The sequence below is a fragment of the Poecilia reticulata genome, linkage group LG3, assembly GCF_000633615.1.
Source record: "Poecilia reticulata strain Guanapo linkage group LG3, Guppy_female_1.0+MT, whole genome shotgun sequence".
In the NCBI taxonomy this organism is placed as follows: Eukaryota; Metazoa; Chordata; class Actinopteri; order Cyprinodontiformes; family Poeciliidae; genus Poecilia; species Poecilia reticulata.
Genome location: NC_024333.1, coordinates 23,612,993 through 23,636,094, shown reverse-complemented (window position 1 = coordinate 23,636,094; position 23,102 = coordinate 23,612,993). Strand labels below are relative to the sequence as shown.

General features: G+C 36.6%; 1 protein-coding gene across 5 annotated transcripts in view; it reads right to left on the bottom strand.

Moving 5' to 3' along the window:
• LOC103462675 (poly [ADP-ribose] polymerase 6) overlaps positions 1-23,102 on the bottom strand; it is a 23,595-nt gene continuing 493 nt past the window's right edge. Inside the window, exons 2-23 of one of the 5 annotated variants that reach the window (XM_008405593.2) lie at positions 20,688-20,848; positions 20,177-20,254; positions 17,766-17,875; positions 17,492-17,552; positions 17,202-17,292; positions 16,948-17,014; positions 15,699-15,848; positions 13,984-14,134; positions 13,611-13,742; positions 10,356-10,451; positions 10,095-10,187; positions 9,786-9,911; positions 8,954-9,019; positions 8,745-8,812; positions 8,516-8,564; positions 8,289-8,401; positions 6,761-6,833; positions 4,791-4,860; positions 4,012-4,091; positions 3,722-3,785; positions 3,504-3,588; positions 1-3,097 (exon numbers count right to left, since the gene is read on the bottom strand). In XM_008405593.2, coding sequence (XP_008403815.1) covers positions 2,995-3,097; positions 3,504-3,588; positions 3,722-3,785; positions 4,012-4,091; positions 4,791-4,860; positions 6,761-6,833; positions 8,289-8,401; positions 8,516-8,564; positions 8,745-8,812; positions 8,954-9,019; positions 9,786-9,911; positions 10,095-10,187; positions 10,356-10,451; positions 13,611-13,742; positions 13,984-14,134; positions 15,699-15,848; positions 16,948-17,014; positions 17,202-17,292; positions 17,492-17,552; positions 17,766-17,875; positions 20,177-20,254; positions 20,688-20,690 — 1,929 coding nt within the window. In that variant the 5' untranslated portion in view covers positions 20,691-20,848 and the 3' untranslated portion in view covers positions 1-2,994. The remainder of the gene's footprint in view (positions 3,098-3,503; positions 3,589-3,721; positions 3,786-4,011; positions 4,092-4,790; positions 4,861-6,760; positions 6,834-8,288; positions 8,402-8,515; positions 8,565-8,744; positions 8,813-8,953; positions 9,020-9,785; positions 9,912-10,094; positions 10,188-10,355; positions 10,452-13,610; positions 13,743-13,983; positions 14,135-15,698; positions 15,849-16,947; positions 17,015-17,201; positions 17,293-17,491; positions 17,553-17,765; positions 17,876-20,176; positions 20,255-20,687; positions 20,849-23,102) is intronic. The other 4 variants (XM_008405596.2, XM_008405598.2, XM_008405597.2 and 1 more) reach the window with 4 other exon arrangements.

The following is a 23,102-nucleotide window of genomic DNA, read 5'->3' as shown; positions in this document are numbered from 1 at the left end:
AACTGTGCAAAATCAAGTTTTATTCGTTTTCTCCAGCACGGCTGCCTTTCACCAGCACCACAATCACCATCATTGCTGTCGTCATAATCTCTGAGACATCACAAAGCAGAGACAGACGGTGAGACAATAAGCCCCCTAAAAAGACTCATCGCTCACACATCTTGGCAGAAACAGTTATCAGCTGTTCGCAGAGTCTGGCACTGCACTGGGTCAGCATCACATGTCCATCATCCATATATATATATACACACATACAATTTGCTTTCTTTTCAGAGTCTTTAAGTCCACTTAGTGGTTAGAATTCCGATTCCGATAACATTTAAAAGTTCATTTTTGTGGAGACATACCGTAGCCAACAAGTTGTATATTTCAGTTTGTTTGATTCTCACCTTTTGTATTCTACTTCCTGTCTACTGCAGGTCTGATGAYAGTCACTGTCCCCATTTTAGGCAAACCCTGATTACRTGTAATGTGTGGTGTAATATCAAGAAAATACAGAGCTCACCTGGACTGAATGCTGCCAGAAYATTTTTTGGGGCTTTGGGAAAGTCCACATTTTCCGATTGTAGAATTCCGGTGGAAAGTGTTGCTCATACACACAGATGGTCATTTGAAAATAAGCACGGCAAATTATTCATTTTATGTAGAGATGACTCATAAAAAACGATGATGCACAAAAGGTTAAAAGGCTATCACAGTAATATGATCGCAAATTAAATTAACTGCTTTTTCCCCTACTGAGTCATGATAGTCCCAGCAATCCAACGTACAGTTGAAACCAGATACTTATATATTTTAAAACATTAAAAAAAACACATGACCTTGATATTAAATCAGACTAAAGTTTAAATGTTTTACGCCAGGAGTTTTATTTTTTAATTTGCCAAATGCACCCAAAATGAAAGAGAATCCATCCATCCATTGGTATTGGTTTGAAGCAGATGCTCCCTATTTTTAGTGGAATAACACTCCAGATATTTTGTTCTTCCTCTCCTCAAATTCAAAACTCTGYATGGACTGTGACTACTATGCATTTAAACAGTTTGAGAAACCCCTGACAATGATGTCATTATTTTGTAAGCAACTGATTATTTCCAACATCTGAAATAATTTCTCGTGTGATGTCCAAATCTAAAGAAATCAGCCAATATAGTAAGAAGGGGTAAGTATTCAAAGAGAAACTGGTCCTGTATCAACATGAAGATCACTGATTATGGAAAAAGACAAAACTCTAAAAGGAAATCAAAAGAGACAAGAGTTTGTAAATACTTACAAAGGTACACATTTTTAGGAAACTTGAAATATTGAAGCAATATTTCAGGACATAAGCCAAGAAGTTAATGTTTGAGCACAAATGGGTTTTTTGCAAATGGAGAACGACCAAAGTACACTACCAAACTATTTATAAAGAACTTGTCAAAATTCTGTCAATCTGTTGCGAGAAGCTTCTAGAAAGAAACCTGCAATGTATGACGCTAAGTCATATGGTTTAAAATATTATTCTGCCAAACAATGAGTGAAGTTATGTAAACTTCTAAGTTGAAGAAATTCATAAAATATTCTCTCTCTCTGTTAAATTTCAAACAGTGGAAAAAAAAGCAGATTTGTGTCTTATTTTTTGCAGCATACTGTGTAAATATCTGGTTTTAACTGTACAAATTTGCATYACTGTTATACCCTCTGATAGCGACAGCTTTATTCTGATGTTTCATCCATCATAATTCTCTCTTTGTGTGTTCGCAACACACTAAAGGACTGAATTCCAAAWAAATAAGAAAACAAAGTTATAAATACAACAAATCCTACATTTTATGCCATCATTTCTTGAAATATTTAGGGTGGGGCAAATGTCTTTTTTCTATTATTTATATTTCAGGTTAAGGAGTTTTTATGGTTCACAATGTGCTTCCTGTAACCCGATTAGGTTAATTAAACRAAACTAGGTCTGAAATGGAAATCAATTTGTTTTGTGTAGCATGTCTAAGACACATATGGGTCACATTTTTCAGCCCATTTTCTACTTTATATGTAAATGGGTTTAACTGTTAATTGGCAGCTTAAAAACCTAAATTTTCAGTCAGTTAATGCATCACTAAATAATATTTACTTTTATGTACTCTGTTTAGTGTTAAGATGATATGATCTTATTTTGTTTAATTCAAATCTATCATTGCGATCTGAGAACCTGCATAATTTTTCAYCTTTTATGTGTTGTGTTTGTTAAAATAGTTAATAAAAACAAACCAAAATCTCAAAAGGCCAAAAAAAAAATCGAAATTTTCATGGTCAATAGGAATTTCCGGTTTTCTGTTTCTAAAACAACAATTATCATGAACAGATTAGCTAAGGTAGATATTTGTATACAAAACAAAGTATATATACTGATATTAAGTTTGAATTTCAAAAACTACTTTTGACAGCCCAGAAGTATCAGTGGACAAGTGGTGTGTGTCCCTCCGCTAATCACGGCCTCGGTTCATGTCTTCAGTCAGAAAATAATGGCAGATTAATAACTTTCCAAACACACTAAAAAAAACTAACTTCCATGTGTGCATAATTCTCTCCAGTTATTTGCCGTAAAAAGGTCAATAATCATTTGGAATGAATAGTTGTTTTACTACATATTCACAAAGAAGAATAAAAAACTGAATCAGTTAAAGTAAACACACAGCAACAAGAATATAGCCCAGAAAAATGTGTGCATTTGTGTAGACAGTAGTAAAAACTGGGGGAAAGCTGATTTAAACCAGGTGCAACCTAACTGAGGGTCAGGCGAACATGTAAGTCGTAACAATGCGGAGAAGGTGAAACACAAGAGAAAGAGGACAAAACAAGAACACTAGAGTTAAACCATGTCGGTAGTGATGTGCTCAGGAGCTTTTCATCCCTCAGTATCTGGCCTAAGGACAGCTCGCTCAAAACGTTTGCTTCAATTGTCTGTCTTGTCTGCTTCCCCCCTGCTGAGACAGCGATAGATCTGCTGCAGAACCTCCATTAGCTTGAGTAGATTTGGGTCCCAATCACACGCATGATCTCCTTCTGCACCTTAGGCTCCTGAGTGTTGATGTTGGCATCCCCTACTTGGCCATCCTCATACCTGCAATTATACACAAACACCTATTATWAACGTTGACTTGTAAAGGTATTYACACTGGATCATTTGCTGATCTTAGCAGCTTATGACTACATTGCCTAAACAAACTTTATTGTAACATACAGAACATTTTAAGTGATACACCAGGGGTCTGAACCCTGCGGCTTCGGAGCCGGAAGTGGCTATTTGGACCTTGCACAATGGCTTCTACTAACTTTGGCTAAAAACATTTTAAAAAAAAGAACTAATGTTTTAAACATAAATATAAGTGTTTCGATGAATAAATAAATTATATTTTCCTTTATGCCAAAACCTAAAAATGGTGGTCGTTGGAAAAATGACAACTCATTTTAACAATTTTCCATCAAAGGGCAATGGTGCTTTTCGTCACGGTGACGGGATTACTCACACAAAAAAGAAGCGGGTGCAGACATGGTCGGAGACCGGACACACCCATATGTTGCCGTGCTTCTGGAGATCTTTAGAAGTGATCACTGGGGAAGAAAAACACACAAAAAATACAGTTTATATTCAATATTTTTGTCGTGTTTGCATGACTCCTCATTTAAATCCAGACATTTTTATTTGACATTTATTAAAATAGGTGAAATAATTTAGAACTATTACCTTCACAAAGAGCAATGCAGTTCAAGTTTCGACTTTGCAGAAACCTTGATTGTATTGGGCGGCTCTACAGTGAAAGACAGTCATGGGTTGCAGTTTAGATTAAGATCTAACTGATGTGTTCAAAGGACAATGCTTTTTTTTTTTTACTTTGTAGGCAATGAAAGTCTGTATTGAGATAAGACAAAAAACAATAACTGCCACAATACAGTGGCAAAGCACATATTTAAAGAAAATGTTTTAATTTAAAATTGATCATTTTAACACAAATAAGAGTGCAATGTGCGCCTCACCTGCGGTATGGTGTTCATACGGTTGTAACGCTGTACCAGCTCATCTTTGGTGGGCATGCGATGTTGTCCTTTCCCCATTCCTACACAAGACAGCACAGCAAGGCCAATAAAATTGTCTTAGAAAAATGCTACTTTGAGTCACTCAGGTTGTGTAAACTTTATTTTTTTTTGTCATTTTCAAGGAAATTACTTTGTTTTGAAGGTTTTGGTTAGCAGCCTGAATAGGAATACATAATATGCTCACTGACTAATTCAATTTCAGCGTTTTTATGAGTGTGTACAGAATGTTTGCATGCATAAATAAAAAAATATGCCTACAGAACAATTTGAAATTGTAGTCTTTTTTTGAAATATTGGGAAACTCTTTACAAGAATGCCCTGGACATTCTTAACTTAACATAAGTTCTGATCATTTGCTTCGACTCTTGGTCAACAAACAGGAAATTTGCAACCATCTGACATATTCTCTCTACAAACACTACAAAATTACTGTACAATAGAAGAGAAAACAGAAAAAAAAGCAAAAACAAATGTTGATGTTACAAACCCAAAACCAAAAACAACCACAACAGAAAGTATGGAAAGGCAGGTTGTACACAAGCCTCAGCTTTTACAAATGAACAGACATGACGCTACAAAACAGCAGCACAACATATTGACGGCTGTAAGACAAAAAAAAAAAAATGGCGTGCTCCATCGTGATGATCAGGCCACATCAGGAAGACACTGATTAGAAGCGGGGATAGCAGGTCTTAGTGGCAAAAACAACATATTCCTACCTGAGTATCCAAAAGATATACTGGAGATGGGGCTCAGATAGATGCCCTTTCCATACGCTGCGCCGTGCAGCTTGGGATTGAAAAGAGCAGGAAGGAAGGATGGGTAACTGAGCTTTACATTTACGAATAAGGCACACACAAATACAGCCCAATTTATTCCTAATCAACTTTGGTGAAAAAAGCTGACTTTTTTTTCACCAAAAGAAAGTTGTGTGAAAAGTTTCACACAGCTTTTCTTGTGTGAAAGTTGTCCAAAAAAAAACAAAAAACATTCAATAAGAGAATCCAAATAGTTGAAAGTGAATAACAAAAAGGAGAAGGAACGTGTTGTGGTTGAAATTCTAACATTGTGGTATACAGGTAACATTTGGATAAAAAATGAAGATTTACAGTGTCACAAAGAGTGTTCAGATCCTCTGAACATTTTTAATTGTGTCACTTTACAACCATAAACTTCAATGTTCATTTGGATGTTATGTGATAGACCAACACAAAATATTCCACAATTGTGAAGGGGGAAAAAAGGACACATGGTTTGGAACTGCGCTTACATTTTGTTTACAAATGAAAATCTAAAACAAAGCGATGCTTACACATTCATCCCCACAGCATGATGCTGCCACCACCACGTTTGGACATGTCCTTTTTGCTTTGTTTACCAACATGCATGCAGACCACAAAGTTACATTTTAACTTTGGTCTCATCTGACTACAACAGGAAAGGACATTATTATATCCTGTAGCAGAGTCTATAACCTGCGGTGTGGATCTCTGCATCCACAGTTCAGAGGGAGAGTGAGAGGGTGAAAACAAATGCAACATGCTTAAAATCTTTAGTTGTCAAAAAAGATTTAAAAAAAAAACCCAGCATCCTCTATCTTCCATGTCACAAATATATTATTTTGTGCTTGTCTGTAATGCATTCACACTTGATGTGTGTGTTTTGACAAAGGTTTAACTTTGAATTACATTTTTTATGAATACATTTGCCAGACATACACTTATGTAATCTATGCCAATGCTATTGGTATAAGTGAAAGAAAACAGACATAATTACAAGGGAGAACACACACACACACGCACGCACACACAGACACTTTTACAGAAAATGAATAAACAGAAGAACGTGAGGTTTGTGTGTTAACTGAAGGTGGAGACTGACTCAGTTTCCTTTGTTCTGTGAAAGACGGTGACAAAGGAAGGGTGCGGATGCTTCAGCTGAGACAAAGAGGAGGARGCAAAAAGCGCCGAGCCAAGATCCAAGATGGAGAGTTCAAAAACTCAGGAGAACAAAGGCGACATAAATGAGACATATCAGCGTGACAGAGAAATCGCAGCTGACAAGAATGATTCAATGAGCTCAAGTTTTTTGATTGAATTCTGTTTAATCTATTTTCAGGATATGCAAGTGTCTCTAAGCAGCCACTATCGGCTGTATTCTGAAAATGAGGCAATGCTGTGCTCTCTCTTGTGCTGGATTAGCACTCTGATATTTTTAGAGAAAGTTGATTTAGGCTAATTTCTACCATTTTGGTTTTTAAATTGTATCCGTTCTGTTTATTTCAGGTTTGAATTAATTATTTATGTGAACGTTCTAATTTAAAAGAAGCGTCTCTTCGCCCCCCCAAAAAACTTTACTCACAACTATTAAAGTTTTCTTTTGTGTTCTACAGTATTCTAACATTTTAGCGTGTGACCGACCCCCACAGGGCACACAGGCAGCCTCCTGACATGGCAACTGAAACCACAGCCTAGTCCTACTGCTCCAAGCTGGAATATGGTATCTGCTGAAAGTAGCCGATATTGACCAGAAACATCTGCCACTGTGGCCTGTTCTCAAGAAAAATTGACAAGATGAGACATCTATTGATAGCAAATATGGATCAGCCTGATGGAAAGCCTGCGTCGAAAAAGAGGAGGTTTACTGTCTGTGGGAAGAAGCTTCATAAATCCGAGCTGAAGTAACCTACCTGCAGCTTGGTGTAAGAGGCGTTGACCAGTCCATTTCTAAGAACAGAGTGCCAGTTCTCTATATGGGATCCACTGGAGTAAAGAGAGAAAAAAGAAAAGGCAAAGTATGAGCAAAGCAACTTGGATCTGTGTATTACATAATAATTGGACACACATTTGACCCTCGTCTCCTTGTAAACAATCTTAAGAGTTAATTTGTTGTCAATTGTTGCTGTGAAAAAAACTGATTTAAAATTATCTGAATTAAACTGAACTGAATTGATGTGAAATGAATTAACTGAACTGAATTGAATTTAAATCATATGATTGCAGAGGACTGGATTGGATATACATTGCGATATAATTGGGTATTAATTGCACCTCTTTCTCTTGAAGATGGCATTTGCTGTGAATTTACTAGAAGTTAATGTGGCTTAAATAATCTGAATTAAACAGAGTTCAACTGAAATGAACTAAAATTTTATTTGATGGACTCAATCAAAATTAAGCTAAACTAAAATATTTTTTTCTATTGTAGTGTTTTGTTCTAAATGTATTCTTTTTGCCTGTGTTTTTATTGTTTTAAATGTGTTGGTAATTTCCTTTTCGACCAGGCACTGAAGATAAACTATAAAGAAGTGTGAAGTGTTTTTTCATGTTTAATGTTTGATTTGATCGAAGTCTCAACTGTAGTGCAATTTATACAAATTATGCAGGCCTGTTTAAAAATGCATGATAATCTTCAGCTGTCATTTATTATTTATAAATTAGATTTTAAAATATGTATGACTACTGACTGGATTTTCCAGTATAGGTATTTAATCTCTCTTGAAAAGAGCCAAGATCAAGATCGCTACGTGGCTGCTGGACTTGAGAAAATGTATTTTTCCTGTCGTAATTAAATAAACTTACCATTTACCTTTGTTTGGCATGTCTTCTAAATTCTAAAAGCGAAGCTATTTCTGTTTTGCATGATGTCTGTTGAGGTAAAAATAGAGCGATGATACTCAGCTTCAATTAAATACTAGAAATGTTTATTTGGAATTAATAAATCTAAAGCATTAACCAGCAGCAAAAGGGAGAGTGTCAGCACTGTGTGTGCTTTTCTTTGACACTGCCCAGATGGGTCGAGTGTATCTAAAATATTCAGCAGAGCCCCATCTGCTGCAGGACAAATCTCTATCTCGCTCACATAAACATCATTGGCTCCATGTGCTAGCTTAGAAAGRTGTCCTCTCAGTCCAAGAGAGCAGTCACTGCTTTGTCCTTTTGTTGCAATGGTTTCATTAAAATTACACTCAGGCATATCCATTATAATTAGGGTGTCTTGCTCTAATAATACATTATAGTGGTTGTTGGGGAAATTATTCTGCTATATTTTCTCAAATATGTTGATGCCAGAGGTAGGTTTTAATGTAAAAAAAAAAAAAAAAAAAAAAAAAAAAAGCTACTTTACATAATTTTTAAAAAAGAAGAAATACGTTGTCCCAGCGTTTTGTAAAAAATTGTATAGATAGTAGGAATTTCCATTAGCTAGGGTTAACTCACTGAAAGGCAAAGGTGCTGCCATAGAGCTTCTTGGCGGTGCGAAAGCGAGCCTCCTTGGCTGGGGGGCTGCTGAGCAACAGGAACTGGTGGGACGTGTGCATGAATTTCAGTTGCTGTAAAAATGCAATCAGAAACCAGAGAGAGCGAGAGAGAATATGTTTAAAAAACCATAATGAAAGTGTGTTTTTGTTTCTGGAGACAAAAGGAATAATATCTTGAATTCRTACCCTGCTGAGAGGCAGCTTGACAATATGAGACCTATTACTGGAGATGATCCTACAAAGAAACACAGAATTCATTCTAATAATAATAATAAAGCATATTTTTCATTTTACAATTTGTATTTTTATTAATTGCAGTAGTGTAGGGGTATGTGTGTGGACATGTGGGATATTTCCAGTTTAACGTGCTTTTTAAAGAATGAGTGTAAAACATATTTTTGGAATGGATTCTCACCATTGCAACAGAGGGTGGGCCAAAGGGTCCAGTTTGTCCATCTGTTTCTTGATCTCCAAATATGAACCCTGAAAACAACAGAGAAGCATCTGCTGTTTATTTCCGTCTGCAAAAAATCAAATAAGTACTTGGAAAATGCAAATTAATATACAGACAGAAGGACTTTCTCTTCTTGATAAAGATTTGTCCCTCCTGCCTCCTTTTTGTACCTGGGTCATTTCACGGATGGACATGACACTGTCCAGTGCTTTCTGCAGTCTTTCATAATTCTTCTTCTGTGTCCAGGTGAAAGCAAACAAATGCAGAGGAGAAGGAAAGAATTATTATGAAAAAAAACAACAACTTTAAAATAAATATAAAACAAAATCTTGTGACAGCAGTTTGTCAAATAAAACAGACTACACATTTCTTAAATCAATTCTCAAATTACCATATTTTCCRCACTATAAGGCGCACCAGATTATAAGGCGCACCTTCAATGAATGGCCTATTTTAAAACTTTTTTCATATTAAGGCATTATAAGGCRCATAGAATAGACGCTTCAGTTTGGGTTGCCAATTTGTGSCGTACTTTATTATTACACATCCACATTTGTAAAGAAATAGTCCCCGAGTACTTTATATAGTAGGCTGCCCCAGTCATTGTTTCACTCACAGTGTTGGTGTTGCGATATTGTGCCCAACTGCTTTCTGGGTAACACAGACCAACCGACACGCTGCYGCCGCAGTCTCTGTCTCTCTTCCCCCGCCCCTCCGCCCCCCTGGCTTTAAATGTATTATCAAACTTTATTAACAAACCAGCRTTCTGACAACTATCCCAGCATGCACCGCGCACTTCTTCTTCTATGGGGGAAAATGAAGTCGGCGGCTGCTTACCGTAGTTGCTAGACCTGCYGTGGCTCAATATTGGTCCATATATAAGGCGCACCGGATTATAAGGTGCACTGTCGGCTTTTGAGGAAATTGAAGGTTTTCAGGTGCGCCTTATAGTGCGGAAAATACGGTACTTGGAATAATGCATTAAGCAGTGGGAATGCAAACCTTTGGGTTGAACGCAAGAGTTTTGGGGTCATTTGGATCCACAACCGAAGGGTAGGGCTCAAAGATAATGCTCTTGCGTGGGGACTCAAGTGCAGCTCTACACATAGCCACAAGCAGGTCCACAACCTAGGAAGGGTCAGAAAAGGTTAATACCAATTAGTTTGATGTCTCTCAGTATACATAAAAATAGAAGWACAACTAATTAGGGGAAAGTCTTATAACGGTATGTATAAGTTTTGTGACCTTTTTTTCTATATGAATGTCAAGATTTTGACTCCTAAAATACTGCATATATGTGTTTGTTGTTACCTCTGCTCCTGTTGCCACTTCTTCTGCAGCTCCAGACATCACACCCAGAGTGTAGAAGGAGAACACACACAACTCTCTGGTACACACAGCAGGCTGCATATAAAAAGAGAGATAAAACATGATTAATATGCTATAGGAAAATAAAAATAAATGTATGGAATAATATACACAGGTAGATATGTGTTTTGTTTATCCATTGTGTATAGAAAATAAAAAAACAAATCAAATATTAGTACAGGAGTGTGTCTCTTTTCTTGATACCTTCAGCATGGACCCATTCTGAAAGACATGCTGTTCGTCACAAACCACGCAGTACTCATTAAGAGTGGGAATCCTCTGCTCTGAGTACTTCATAATCTGTTACAAGAAAAAGCATAATGCAATTGCCAATTATAACTCCCACCTGCAGCACTGATGTTTACAAGAATAAAGGCTGTGGAGACAGAAAAAATCAATTCRGAAGGACAATTTGTCACTGCAACTTTATGTGGTTTAATCTGCAATAGGGTTTTAGAAACGGACCGAAGTGAGACAGCAGTGGTCCTCTATGTACAGTGCATTGCTTTGAACCCACTTATACAATCACTGCCAACCAGGTTTGTTGTGAGAGATTTCTTCTTTGTCCTTTAAAAKGTCAACGCATAATCAAAAACGTCAAAGAGAAAGAAACATTGACTCATGCACATCCTGATAAAAAAAATTCAAATTATGGTTATATGGCAGCTAAAACAAATCAAATTCATGACACCATAACAGTATGCTTGTAGGGCTGTATAAATAAATCGATTCGGCGATATATATCGATATTTTCCGCCCTCGGAAAGTATCGATTTTTCATCCGCGAGTATCGATCCGTTAAACCATAGGGGTCAATAGCCTTATAGCTCTTTTTAACGTCTAGTTTGTTACGGCGTAGCAGCAAGACTCCGCCTCCCTCAGTCTCACTTTCAACTTGAGCTTAAAGTGCACATTATAAACTACACACCTGTTTTTAAATTGTGTTAATAGGCCAAGTACAACCAGAGTTATGCTAAAATTAGTAACCCATATTTTTCCGATTGTCAGAGAAATGTCAAAAGCGCCGCCATTCCCCGGCTTTTCCGGTTATGTGAGAGGGAATGAGCTTCCAAACGTACAAAACGAAACGAAACATTAGATTCCTGTGTTTTTGGACATGTAAAATCTTCAATAAATAACGACGGGCTGTATTTTGTTGCTGAGAAACGAAGTAAAGTTGCGCAAGTAACCATGAAAGAGAAGCGGAACGGAGAAGCGGAAAGGAGTAGCGGCGCGAAGTAGCGGAAAGGAGAAGCGGAACGGAGAAGCGGAAAGGAGCAGCGGCGCGAACGGAGCAGCTGCAAAAGCAGTGAGATCGCGAAATTAATGCAAATTTCGACTGGTAGCATTCACTTCATAATTAGTTTTTAGCTTTGCGGTTTCTGTTCTGTATATAAAGGATTACATGAAGAATGAACATGGGTTAATAACATTCGAAGCGGGCGCGCAGCGGCGCTGTGTTTTGAGCAGGAAAAACCTCAACCGGAATCCGCGGCGCAGTGAGGATTTCCATGATAACAATGGCTGATCAATCATTCTTATTAGCAACAGACAAAGAGTATCAGAGACTGAGAGAACTATGAGATCCTGGCAGTCTGCGAGGCAGCTACTCAGAGACCCAAGCAGGGAAATAGCGGCGCTGCTTAGCTGCAGGGAGTCGATCACTATGGGGTGAGGCGGAGCCACTACTTTAGCAGTTAGAAGAAAGCAGCTTACAGCCACGGCTAACTCCGGGAGCCAAGGTAGAAAACCCTTTTTTCTCATAGTCCAAAAGACTGCATTTGTGGCTGCATTTTTACTCCAAAATGCAGCCAGTGTCCAAAAGAAAAAACATAAGTGCAATCAATCATTTGCATATTGACAGTCTACAGAGGCTGATAATCTCCCCACTCTGCTCCTGGATTACCGTTTAAACTTTTGAGTTTTATGTCAAATCCACATGAATTAAATGACAKAAACTAATTCTCTCACTGCATCTTTGATTCATTTTGTCCAGCTGCAGACTGTTAGACTGTCCAATCATAGACAGGTATTGTGTAATTGGTGCTTTTAATCAGTTTTCAGTTAACTAAATTCAAGTCTATGGAACACAAAATGTCACTAAAATCACTCTGTCCTTCTAAAATCTTTCAGAAAATTGTAAAAATGCACTGAATCGTATCGGATTGTATCGCATCGAATCGTTCAACAAATATTGTGGTACAYATCGTATCGTGACCATAATATCGTAYCGTGAAATTATTATATCACTACACCCCTATATGCTTGTAGACAAAACCTTCAACATTTAAACCAAAATCATCTGTGCTATTTTAGTTAAATCTGCCCCATTTGAGAGAATCGTAAGAAGTGTGTCAGAGTGAGCTGCAGAGCTTTCAGATCGTCTGCATTGTGTCTCCTCCTCGCAAACAATTAAATCAGTGTGCAAAACATTTTCGTTAAATGAATAAGTTTTGGTGGTTAGGTCGTGAGACTTCAGTTAACATGCTTTTGTTTAAAAGCTACAWGAGCCATTTTTAGACAAGTCAACCTCATTTTTAGGGAAAATGTTGCAGCTCTTTATTGCATAAAATATTCAGMGTTTGTCATTGAGTAGCACAGTATAACTCAATCCTGAATAAAGCACAGCTAAATGATGTCTGGATGAGATTCAACCACTTCAACTTCAGCGTGCAAAAACAGCTTGATTATTTCAAAGTTCTCAAAAAGTGAACYCCACTTATGTTGGCAACATCACGACGCAACTTTTCCTGCAGCAAGGAAAGCTGCATCCTTTTACTGGTTGGTATTCATYCGTTGGAGTTGATTGGAATATAGATGGAGATAGATGCAGGACAATACTGGAATAAAATTTCACAGAGTTTTAAAAGCTGAAACTGCGGCTGTTTCACCTTTCAGCAGGACAATCATAAACATACAGCCAGAGCAACAACCGAATGTTTTCAAATCATTTCTCAAATAGGTCAATCAAAAGTAAGACCGACTACTACTAATTGAACTCATTATTAATAGTAATAGTAAGGTTTGAAAATTTCTTTTGACAGACACTCCTCAATCAGTCTTAATGAGMTAAAGCTATTTTGCACAGCAAAAAATTCAATCTTCTGCTGCGCAAAGCTTGTAGAGACAAACACTAAAAGATTTTTCAATCACAACAAAAGGTGGTTGCACAAGGTACYAACTCARGGGGAGCCAATACATATGCCACAMTTTTAAGATAAAAAAACAACAAAACAATGGATCTTCTTTCTTTCTATTTAACAATTATTTATTACTTCCTGTTGGTCTATTACATAAAATCAGATAGAATTATATCGTTGGCTTTATTTAGCTGAAAACTCATGTTGGGGTTAGAGACTAACCAAGCTCCATAGGCTTGTGTCCTAAACAATATTTAATAACTGAAACAGGGAGTACAAATGTTTTTGACTATGAGGATATATTTTCTTAGGATCTAACCTGCACTAAGAAGCCGTACTCCAAAGTAGGGATGTTCTTGCAGTGGCCGCCCGCCTGGGATGAAAAAAACAATTCAATCAGCTGCCTCGTGGTAATCTGCGCTGGGGCCCTGGCCGCCGGGACAGCTACAGTCTGATGGGTCAAGTGAAGACAAAGCATTATGGAAAAGGGCACACCAACTATGTTTTGGTAAGGGTGGAGGAAAGGCTCAGGTGAAACAATGCAGGTGACAGGTGGACGAAGACAAGCGTGTAGTTGAAACTGAAAAGAATAAATGGAGCAATAACACCACACAGTAAAACTTAAATTAACTGGAAAGTAAATTTCACAATAACAGAAGTCTGGGAGGTGAAAGGACCAAAATGACCCTCACCTGGCTGTTTGGTGGATAGCTAAAGAGTTCCCCTTTAGGGTTCTTCATTGTACAGGAGATAGAGCGGTTCATCAGGCGGGTCACTCTCAGCTCAGGGACACTCAGCTTCCCTTTTAGGACTGTGTCTTGGATCAGAGGGAAACTTGGAGACCTGAAAAGATTTTTAAAAATTATTTAGACTAAACCATCCTGGTAAAGGTTTTAGTCTAAATGCTACGTGTGTCTCTCACACATACAGGTTCATCTTATTAAGTTACAATATCAGAGTTATTTTACTTATTAATTCAATTCAATAAGTTTAATTTATACTACGGTATATAGAATAACTACAGATRGAGTGATAGTTCAAGTGTCTGTTTCGTTTAAGTGTGATGGTTACAGCTTATAGCTAATGTAAATCCAAAATTCTGTTTCTCAGAAAATTAGACTAAATGTGAAAAATATTTGATTTCTATTAAGAAAATGCAAGGTTTACAGTCTTTTGCAAAGGACTTTGACCAAGGGGTGCTTCCAGAAAATATTTGTGGCAATGGGGGTCACTAATCCTGGAATGGCAGGATTAGCAAACCAGAGGACACAGGGAAGAGATTTTGGTGTGTTGCAAAACACAAACAAACAAATATTGTCACTGCTAATGTTAGAATTATTTATTTTGTATGAATTAACAATATAGGTATTGCATTTGAAACGCTGCATGATAAATATACATATAGGTTCATTCATATATATATATTTAAAAAAACAATTTTACTGTACCTCCCACAAAATAAGCCATTGTCTCCGCAGGCAAAATTCCTTTGCAGCATATAACATTTATATGCTTAAGAAAATAACTTATGTTAATGACAAATTTTCTGAGAAACTAAAATTAACATTTTTGTTTTCTTTATGTCACAATCGTCAAAATGTACAGAAATACAGTAAATATGTGCAATATATTACTTTATGCGTAGTGAAGCTATACAATAGACTGGATTCAACTTTTAAATTAAATCACTGAAATACAGTCACTTTGTGATGATATTCTAAGGTGTACTAGAAGGGTTTAGATTTAGAGCAGAAAGTTTGCAGGTTTGAAGGTACTTGACTTTTCCTGTAAAATAACTCAACTATGTTCCTTGGTGGGTTTCTAGAGGCATTTTTCTGCTCTTGTCTCTCAGTCTATACTAAAAGTCGACACAAGACAGCCAACAGAAATCGATTTGGACAGTAACTCCAGTTACTAACTGTTGGACTACAAGGACCAGTCTTCATTTCTGCCATTACTCTCAGTACCTTATCCAAGTAGCCCCTTGACATGAGACTGCTATCAAGTCATTAGGATGTCAGGGCAGTCTAGTTAGTGGAGTTGGCCACCATCAAGTGGGTCAGTATTCAATCCCTGTGCACTCATACCTGTCAAACCTAGAGAGGGAGTGAGAAGAATGCTTCCTTCCCTCAGGAACTTTTGTCAGCTTTTGAATTTAAGTCGGGGTTCAAGATGCTGTGTTGACTTTTTCTTCCCCCTCTCGTCATATTTGCTACAGTTAGTTGTTAGATTGGCTGTTTTTGACTGGGAGTGATGCAGTTTTTTCAGACAGAGACAGTAGCTCAGGGAGAGAGGAGCTCAATCTTTTCACAGACTATCTGTCACGACACAGTGACAGTTTTAACAAATATCTAAAAAATATATATATTTATTTTATAGAAGTTATACTTCTAAAAAATAAACCTACTTGGGAATTGGGGAGAAAATGCTGAGCCCAGCACGAAACTTCTTGATGGTCCCTCCAGCTTTGAACCAGCTATGCCTCTTTTCCTGTTGGGCCTTGAGGAACTCATTGCTGAGGTGCTTCCACTGCTGTGAGGTGAATGTGCTCAGGATCCTGCCACAATAAAAACATGACTATAGTGAATCTGAGCTGTGCTGAATCATACGTCTAAACTGTAAAGGAAAATCACTTTAAAAAATTACATTCTTAATCAGTCATAAGCTTCAACTTCTTTGCATTTTACAACCGTAATCTTACWTGTAGGCATTTGTTTGTTAAAAAGCATTAGTGAACCAACAGCATCATAAAGACTACGGGATATACCACACAGGTCATGGATAAAGTTGGAAAGAAGATTAAAGYCGTGTTTGGTTTTAAAACAAAAACCCAGGTTTTAAACATCTCGTTTTAATCCATTATAAAGAAATAGAGAAAGTATGGCCCAGCTGCAAACCTATTGATACATGGCTGCCCTTCTAAACTGTCAAACCAGGTAATAATTGAGGTGCTTCCACTACTTTGAGGTGAATATGGTTAGATGTGCTGATGCAATTTTTTCAMATTTTTCCACACACGGAGGTTTTAGAAATCTATTTTTAACTATGTTTATGAAATATGTAAAACTTTAAGCTTTACTAAACCTCCATGCTGATAAAATATTATGAATGGTTGCTTTCACAAAGATTCACATTTTTATTTAAATACAGTTTGACACATATYTAACCTTTTAAAAGGAGTCAATTTAAGAATACAAATAATATATTGCATGAAAAAGTATTTCACATTCTTTTTTCAATCTAGTAAAAGTTTGAAAATAAAATATTGAAAKGCTTAAGCTCTGCATCTGAGTAGCTCAAACTCAACAAAGTGAGCTTGAGCTACTTACAAAGAAAGATGCGCAAAACTTTTAGTATAGATGTATATATCTAGTATAAATCTAGAGACACCCAAAATACTTGCTGTCCTTACTGAGGTGAAAATTGGTTCTAAAAAGTGAATATAAGTTCATATCACATTTTTCAGACCTTAACAGTGTTGCCCAGATATCTTTCCTTCTTTCCACTTAATAATTATTCTCCACTTTTTTTTAAACTATGAGATGAAATATATATGACATTCATCGCAGTTTTTGGTTATAATGTGACAAAACGTGAAAAACTTCAAGGGGCATAAATACTTTCACAGATAAATTATAAATGATCACCTCACTTACTTTTTGAGTTGCAGGCCCAGACTGAAGCCTTCTTTATTTGAAGGTTGAAACACATCTACTGACGGCTCTGAATAAATAAAGATGACTAACATCATTACAGAGTCGACAGAAAGACACTCAAGTTTTTTGGGGGGTTTTTTCCCAGTCCCACGTGTGTGACACATATTGTACTCACTTCCCACACTCAGTAAGGGGCATAAATACCTAATGTCCCTGCTAGAAAACCAACACACACACATTGCGCCTTTACTCACCGGGTCCATCAAGGTACTGAGAAAGAGAAAAGCGCAGTCTCAGAATAATGGGCTCTGTTCTTATAACTTTCCAGGCTGTTGCAACCTCCTCCTGAATCAGGCACACACACACACAAATACACAAATACACGCAGTTAGCAGCCTAATTAGGGCTATTTCTCATTGCATAAATATCTTATGAGCACCAGATGCATTATAAATGATGTGTTACTTTGCAAAATGTCAACGTTAAAATAGTAATGGGAAAAGTCGGAAGAGGTGTTTGCAGTGAGAAGAGAGTGCTGACTCACATCTAAGAAGCCGATGTTAATATGAAGATCGATGTCCACATCATCAATGGTTCCGTACTCCCTGCGCAGAGATGCAGCAACAGATACAGTAAATCTGTCAAAACTAATGTGAATCATTAGACTCTGCTCACTTCTACTGATTACACTCAGTGAGAGATGAATTAAGGTTATGTTCTCCTTTCTTATTTAGCTTAAAAATCAGGACGCAAATTGTATTTCATTACAGCTAGCATGACACCTTTAAAGATTTTCAGGACATGATTATGTGCTGTACCTGACAGAGATGGCACTGTCGGTGTAGATGTCTTTCACAGCTTCAATATCTGCATCTAGTTGAGGGTGGCGGTACAGGTCGGCAGCACAGCTCCCCTGCAACAAGCAGCACTGGTCACAGTTATAGCAGTGAATGAATTCTCAATGGATACTGACTATTTTCACACACACACCCAAACATCCCACAGCACCAGCACTATTCCTACCCCTTCAGCTTTTTCACATTTTGTTGAACTGCAACATGCCTCATGCCTCTGCCAATGTCCTGTTTGCACGTGGGTTTTCCCCATCATCCATAAAACATGTACATGGATGGAGCTACATGCCGTACAATCCTGGAAGAAATCGTTTTAGAGGCTGCTAAAGACATAAGGCTGATGTGGGTGTTAATTTTTTAGTAGGTTAACCACCCTAAGAACCATATACAGAATAGTTTGGATCAAAGGACATTTATCTATTAAAGAGGACCATGCAGAATACGCCTCAGGCGAGAGAAGGTGTCGTAAGACTTGGGAGTTGCTGTTCACGTATTTTATATTCAACCTGACTGAGTTTGAGCTACTTTACAAAAATTWAAAAACAAGTCAGGTCCTAAATGTGCAAAGCTGGTAGAAACATTATGCACCTGTAATTACATTAATAAGATTGTTCCACAAATATCAAATCTGAGGTCTGAATGCAAGTGCACACCATACAAAATGTAGAAAATAATGTGTTAATGATGTATTAATTTAACTTGCTTTATCACATAAAATCCTAATAATATATATGGAAAATAGGTTGATTATTATATTATTTTTATTACTGATAAGGATTATAATTGAACAAAATTATGAAAAGTTGAAGGGATAATAATAGCTTTAAAAAACTGTTTAGATTCAAACACCCAACAAGATCCAGATTGCTTATTTTATGTAAAAGTGAATATTAAAACACACATTACAAACTTAAATTACTAAACACTGACTGCACACATTACTTTAAATACGTTTTTGAATTTGAATTACTAGAGGAAGTTTCTCAATACTGATTTTTGAACTCTTTCAAAGTATTTAGAYAAGTCTTTTTTATTATTTCTGGTTACCATTTGAAGAAAGATTTGGTTCTTGATCATTTTCTGGTCTAAAAAGTATTTCATGCTTGTATCTGGTGTCTTGAAGTCAAACTATCATCTTCTGAGCTCAGTGTGCACTACAGTTCCATCCTTATCATAGCTGCACTGCTTTCATGTACTTKGACTTCGCTGAAACRAGCTTTACTGGATTTACATTTCAATCAAAAGACTTGGAAGATAACAGTGAAAAAGGGATAACTCAGATTAAGATCTTAGGTGGAAGAAGAGCTATCAACTTTATGAGATAAAGATGATGAATTTCCTRATGGTCTTGGAGATTAATTTGTCAGTGTCTAAAATGTGCTGCAAATAATGCATTTTGCATTCATTCATTATGAAAAAGAATATAAAGTTTCAGATATCAAGCAGCATGTTGGAAGCCATTTAAAATGTTCTTCCTGCTCAGTGGAACTTTATGATGGAAATATTTACCATATTTATATTTAATGTAAATATTTAAAGAGGCAGCTTACCCCAACTAACACTAACAATAAGAAAAAGGAGTTATGTGTGCTTGTTAAACAATGAATGCAAATGTTGCTAACTAATAAAAATATGGACCCTTTATTTCCAAATAACATGCAAAATGTACATTAATCTGAAAATATAACTTCCGAGCTCTTAGCAATAATTCATGCCTTTTCTTTAGTTCAGGAGTGGTTTAAAACAGTAATGAATTATGTATCTTTGCTTAGGCTGTGTATCAAATACAATAACAATTAATATAATAGGTAACATTAGAACCTGTGATATCCATATCAATTATAATAATACTTGTATGCAATCATACATGAAGCTGTTAAAATCAATACTTTTTTATGTAAGCAGCACTAAGAGTCATTTTTGTGTTCCTAATAAAAGCTGTCAGGCCATGTTATGCATTTTTACTTTGTTTTTTGGTGCAAGTACAGAGAAAGTATTGTATTTTTGCTCAAGGTTTTTAAATTGCGAGAATCTCATTTTGGCCCAGGACTAAAAAACACAACTTTTTTTTTTTTACATAATCAGGGACAAAGACTGAATAAAAATGGATAATGAAGCCAAATTTCAAAGAACAACTTTGAAAGGCCAACAGAAAGTCTGGTAAATGACTCATCAACACTAATCTCAAACATATAGATGACTGGCTCAAGGTGGCACAAAGAATAGTCAAATTTTGAGGTAATTTAAATTTTTACTTCAATGTCATTTAAAAAATACATTAAATACATAGCAATGACAGAAATTTATGAAAAAAACAAAATGTGTAACATCTTAGCAAAACTACGTCAACAGTGAAGTGATAATGCCTTCTCTACCTGGATTCCATAAAGGAACTGTTCAGATTCGTTCTCCCCATCTGACTCCTCGTCGGTCCAACACTGGCCTTTGATGTCCTGTGGGCCAACGCATTGTGAAAACACCATTATAGTAGAGGAAAGAAAATACAGCCYCTTSGTAGCATCCTTTCATCTCCCTATTTAGCCTCCCGTTCAAGGGCTTCAAACAAGGTTTTATATAGCATCTCAAAGAGGAGACACAGAACATCCTCTGACATCTTCCCTCATAAGAATACCTAACTGAGAATGACAAGGATGACTTTTAAAATATGAAAAAAGACATGTCAAAGCGTGACAGTTTCAGCTCAACGGACCAGGACGTTTATTTTTAAATAAAGATAAAATAATCTGAATGCCAAAAAAAATATCAGCCATTCTACATGCAACCTGGAACATTATTAAATCTCCTTCACAAATATCTAAATCAATTATGTGACAGTTTTATCAAACTCACTGATTACACACACCAATAGGATCCCAGCTGTCTTACCATTGGATCGGCTGTTCATAGGGCTCTCTCAGACAGGTTTAGGCCTCTGATTAGTGCCAACCATTGCAGCCTACCTCCAGGTGAAAGGAGCAAGAGCACAAAAAAATGAAGAGCTTTGTGTGACCGTCYGTTCCTTTTTACACTCCTCTGAATTCCACAGCCTTGGAAAAATTGAAAAAAAGAAAATCAGCAGAGGAAGAAAACATGCAACACAGGGTACTGCTAGTGATGCCATTCTTAGTCAACGGTGCCCTCCTCCTTTTTTTGTTTAAATCGCCTGCACTTCACCTTGCCATGTATCCTAGCAACAACCATCTCTGCCTCCTTTCAGAGTGGCATTAATCACTGTTGAGAGAAAGTGTGTGGGAGATTTGTGCTGTACGTTCAGTACCCTAGATGTCTTCACTTCTTTGTTTAGATATTTTTTTCCAGGACTCTAGTCTGTTAATACCAAAGAACAAGAGGTTACTGTATTTTGTTCTTTAGAAGTGTAGTAGAAAGACAGCACTGATGTAACCACAAAAACCATGGCATAAAAAGAACCCATTGTTTCTACTCCTTGTTGGCATGAATATCTGTCAATGAATACTGGCAAAATATTWAMATTTCTAAAACATTTTTGTAAACAAAATCAATTACATGCAAAATGTCAAAAGCACACTGTCTATTGAGGATGGGCAATATGTGCATTGGTTAATAAAATGTTATTAACTAAACAATTATTTGTCATCTGTTAATAACAACAGATTCTAATTTATGATATGTGGAAACTACAAAAAAAAAAAACTAGGGTTTTTGAACTATATTCTTCCACATATATGACTAAATACAATTGACTGGTGCTGTTTATCAGGGAGTAGTACAAAATTGAACCATTCAACAAAAGGTGAGGTTTTACTTTTAGAAGTGACAGTGATGGGTTAAAGCTACACTGTCAATATTTTTTAAATTGCAAAAAAATACCATTAAATATTATGATAAAGTTTTAAGTCCATATGCCAATATACAAATGGGAGGTYCATCTTTCATTCAGATAACACATGTAAACAATAATTAGCTGTAATGCTGCCAATGATAGTGTAGCATCTCCCAGGGAAGTTTCAGTCCCTCAAATACATATGTACTTTAACCAATGGATGTTTTGCAAACAACATATTTTATGAGGTGCGAAAAACAAGAATACATTTTTTGGATAGGTGGATTTTTGTGCAGACTATTTAAAAATATGTTTGAACTATTTAAAAAATGGACGATGTCATCTCCTTAGCCCCAAGAATATAAAAAATTTTAAAAAACAGCTCCTGGCCAATTTGTTTACCTACACATTGCAATATTGTGGCTTCCTAGGGTTAGGCATTTATCATGATACATTTCTTATCATGATAAGATTTCTATTTATTGTTGTCATGATAAATTTTAATTAATGATGTTTACAAACCCCTACAATGGATCCAGCTGGGATTGTTCTATATTTTTCCACTGTTTAATCAATAAATGTGCATCAATAAATATCAAAAAATTTGAAAATATGACTAAATGCAGTTYAAGTTCAAATTGTTGGTTGCAAAAGCAGGTGAGAAATGCCTCTTTGTCAGCTATGCACTGATACATGATTTAAACAAAATCACCCGAGGCAGAAGGTTCCACTTTATACCCAAATAAGGTGGGTGCCAAGCAACCAAACCAAGGGCAKAAAATGACAAAGGTATAATCACATGTTGAAAGCCTAAAGAATGCTTGTTTATATATAAAGGAATTGTGTGGAAACTATGAATAAATATTTAATTTCAGAAATACTCTATATTCACGTGGACAAGTCCCATAAGGCTTGAAGTTGATGTCTACCTATTTATTAATCTACTGCAATTTAGATATTTCTGTGGGAATAGCACCAAAACTGGCTCTATTCCAGGGTCCCATATCCTTCTAAATCAACCGCTGAGCATCACAACACACATTTCAGTTCACTAAATGTAAGGCACAATAAATCGGCATAACAAAGGCTGCACAGCAACACAGATTTGCACTGCAGATGATGATGTTAACATAACACAGAAAAAAACAGCTAAGCTACACCTATTTAGCTTAATAACAGTCAAGAAAGCGAATTTTTCTGTTCCTTAATATTTCACTGACCAAAAAAAGAGCTTAAATGCTCTTGCTTTGATAGATCGCACTAATCTGATCTTTTCTTTCTAACCCTGCAGAACCCTGCTCATCTCCATGCTCAGCACCTATTCGTTTTCTACGTCCTTAAGCCTGCTCCTCGCATTTACATCTCGATCCCACTCACCCCCGCACTCCCTGCCATTTCCTTGGCCTCTGTCGTCTCACATACCAATAGAGTCACAGAGAAAAAAATGAGCCCACCCACCCCCTGACAGTGCGCACGTACAAAAAGATACACACACACAC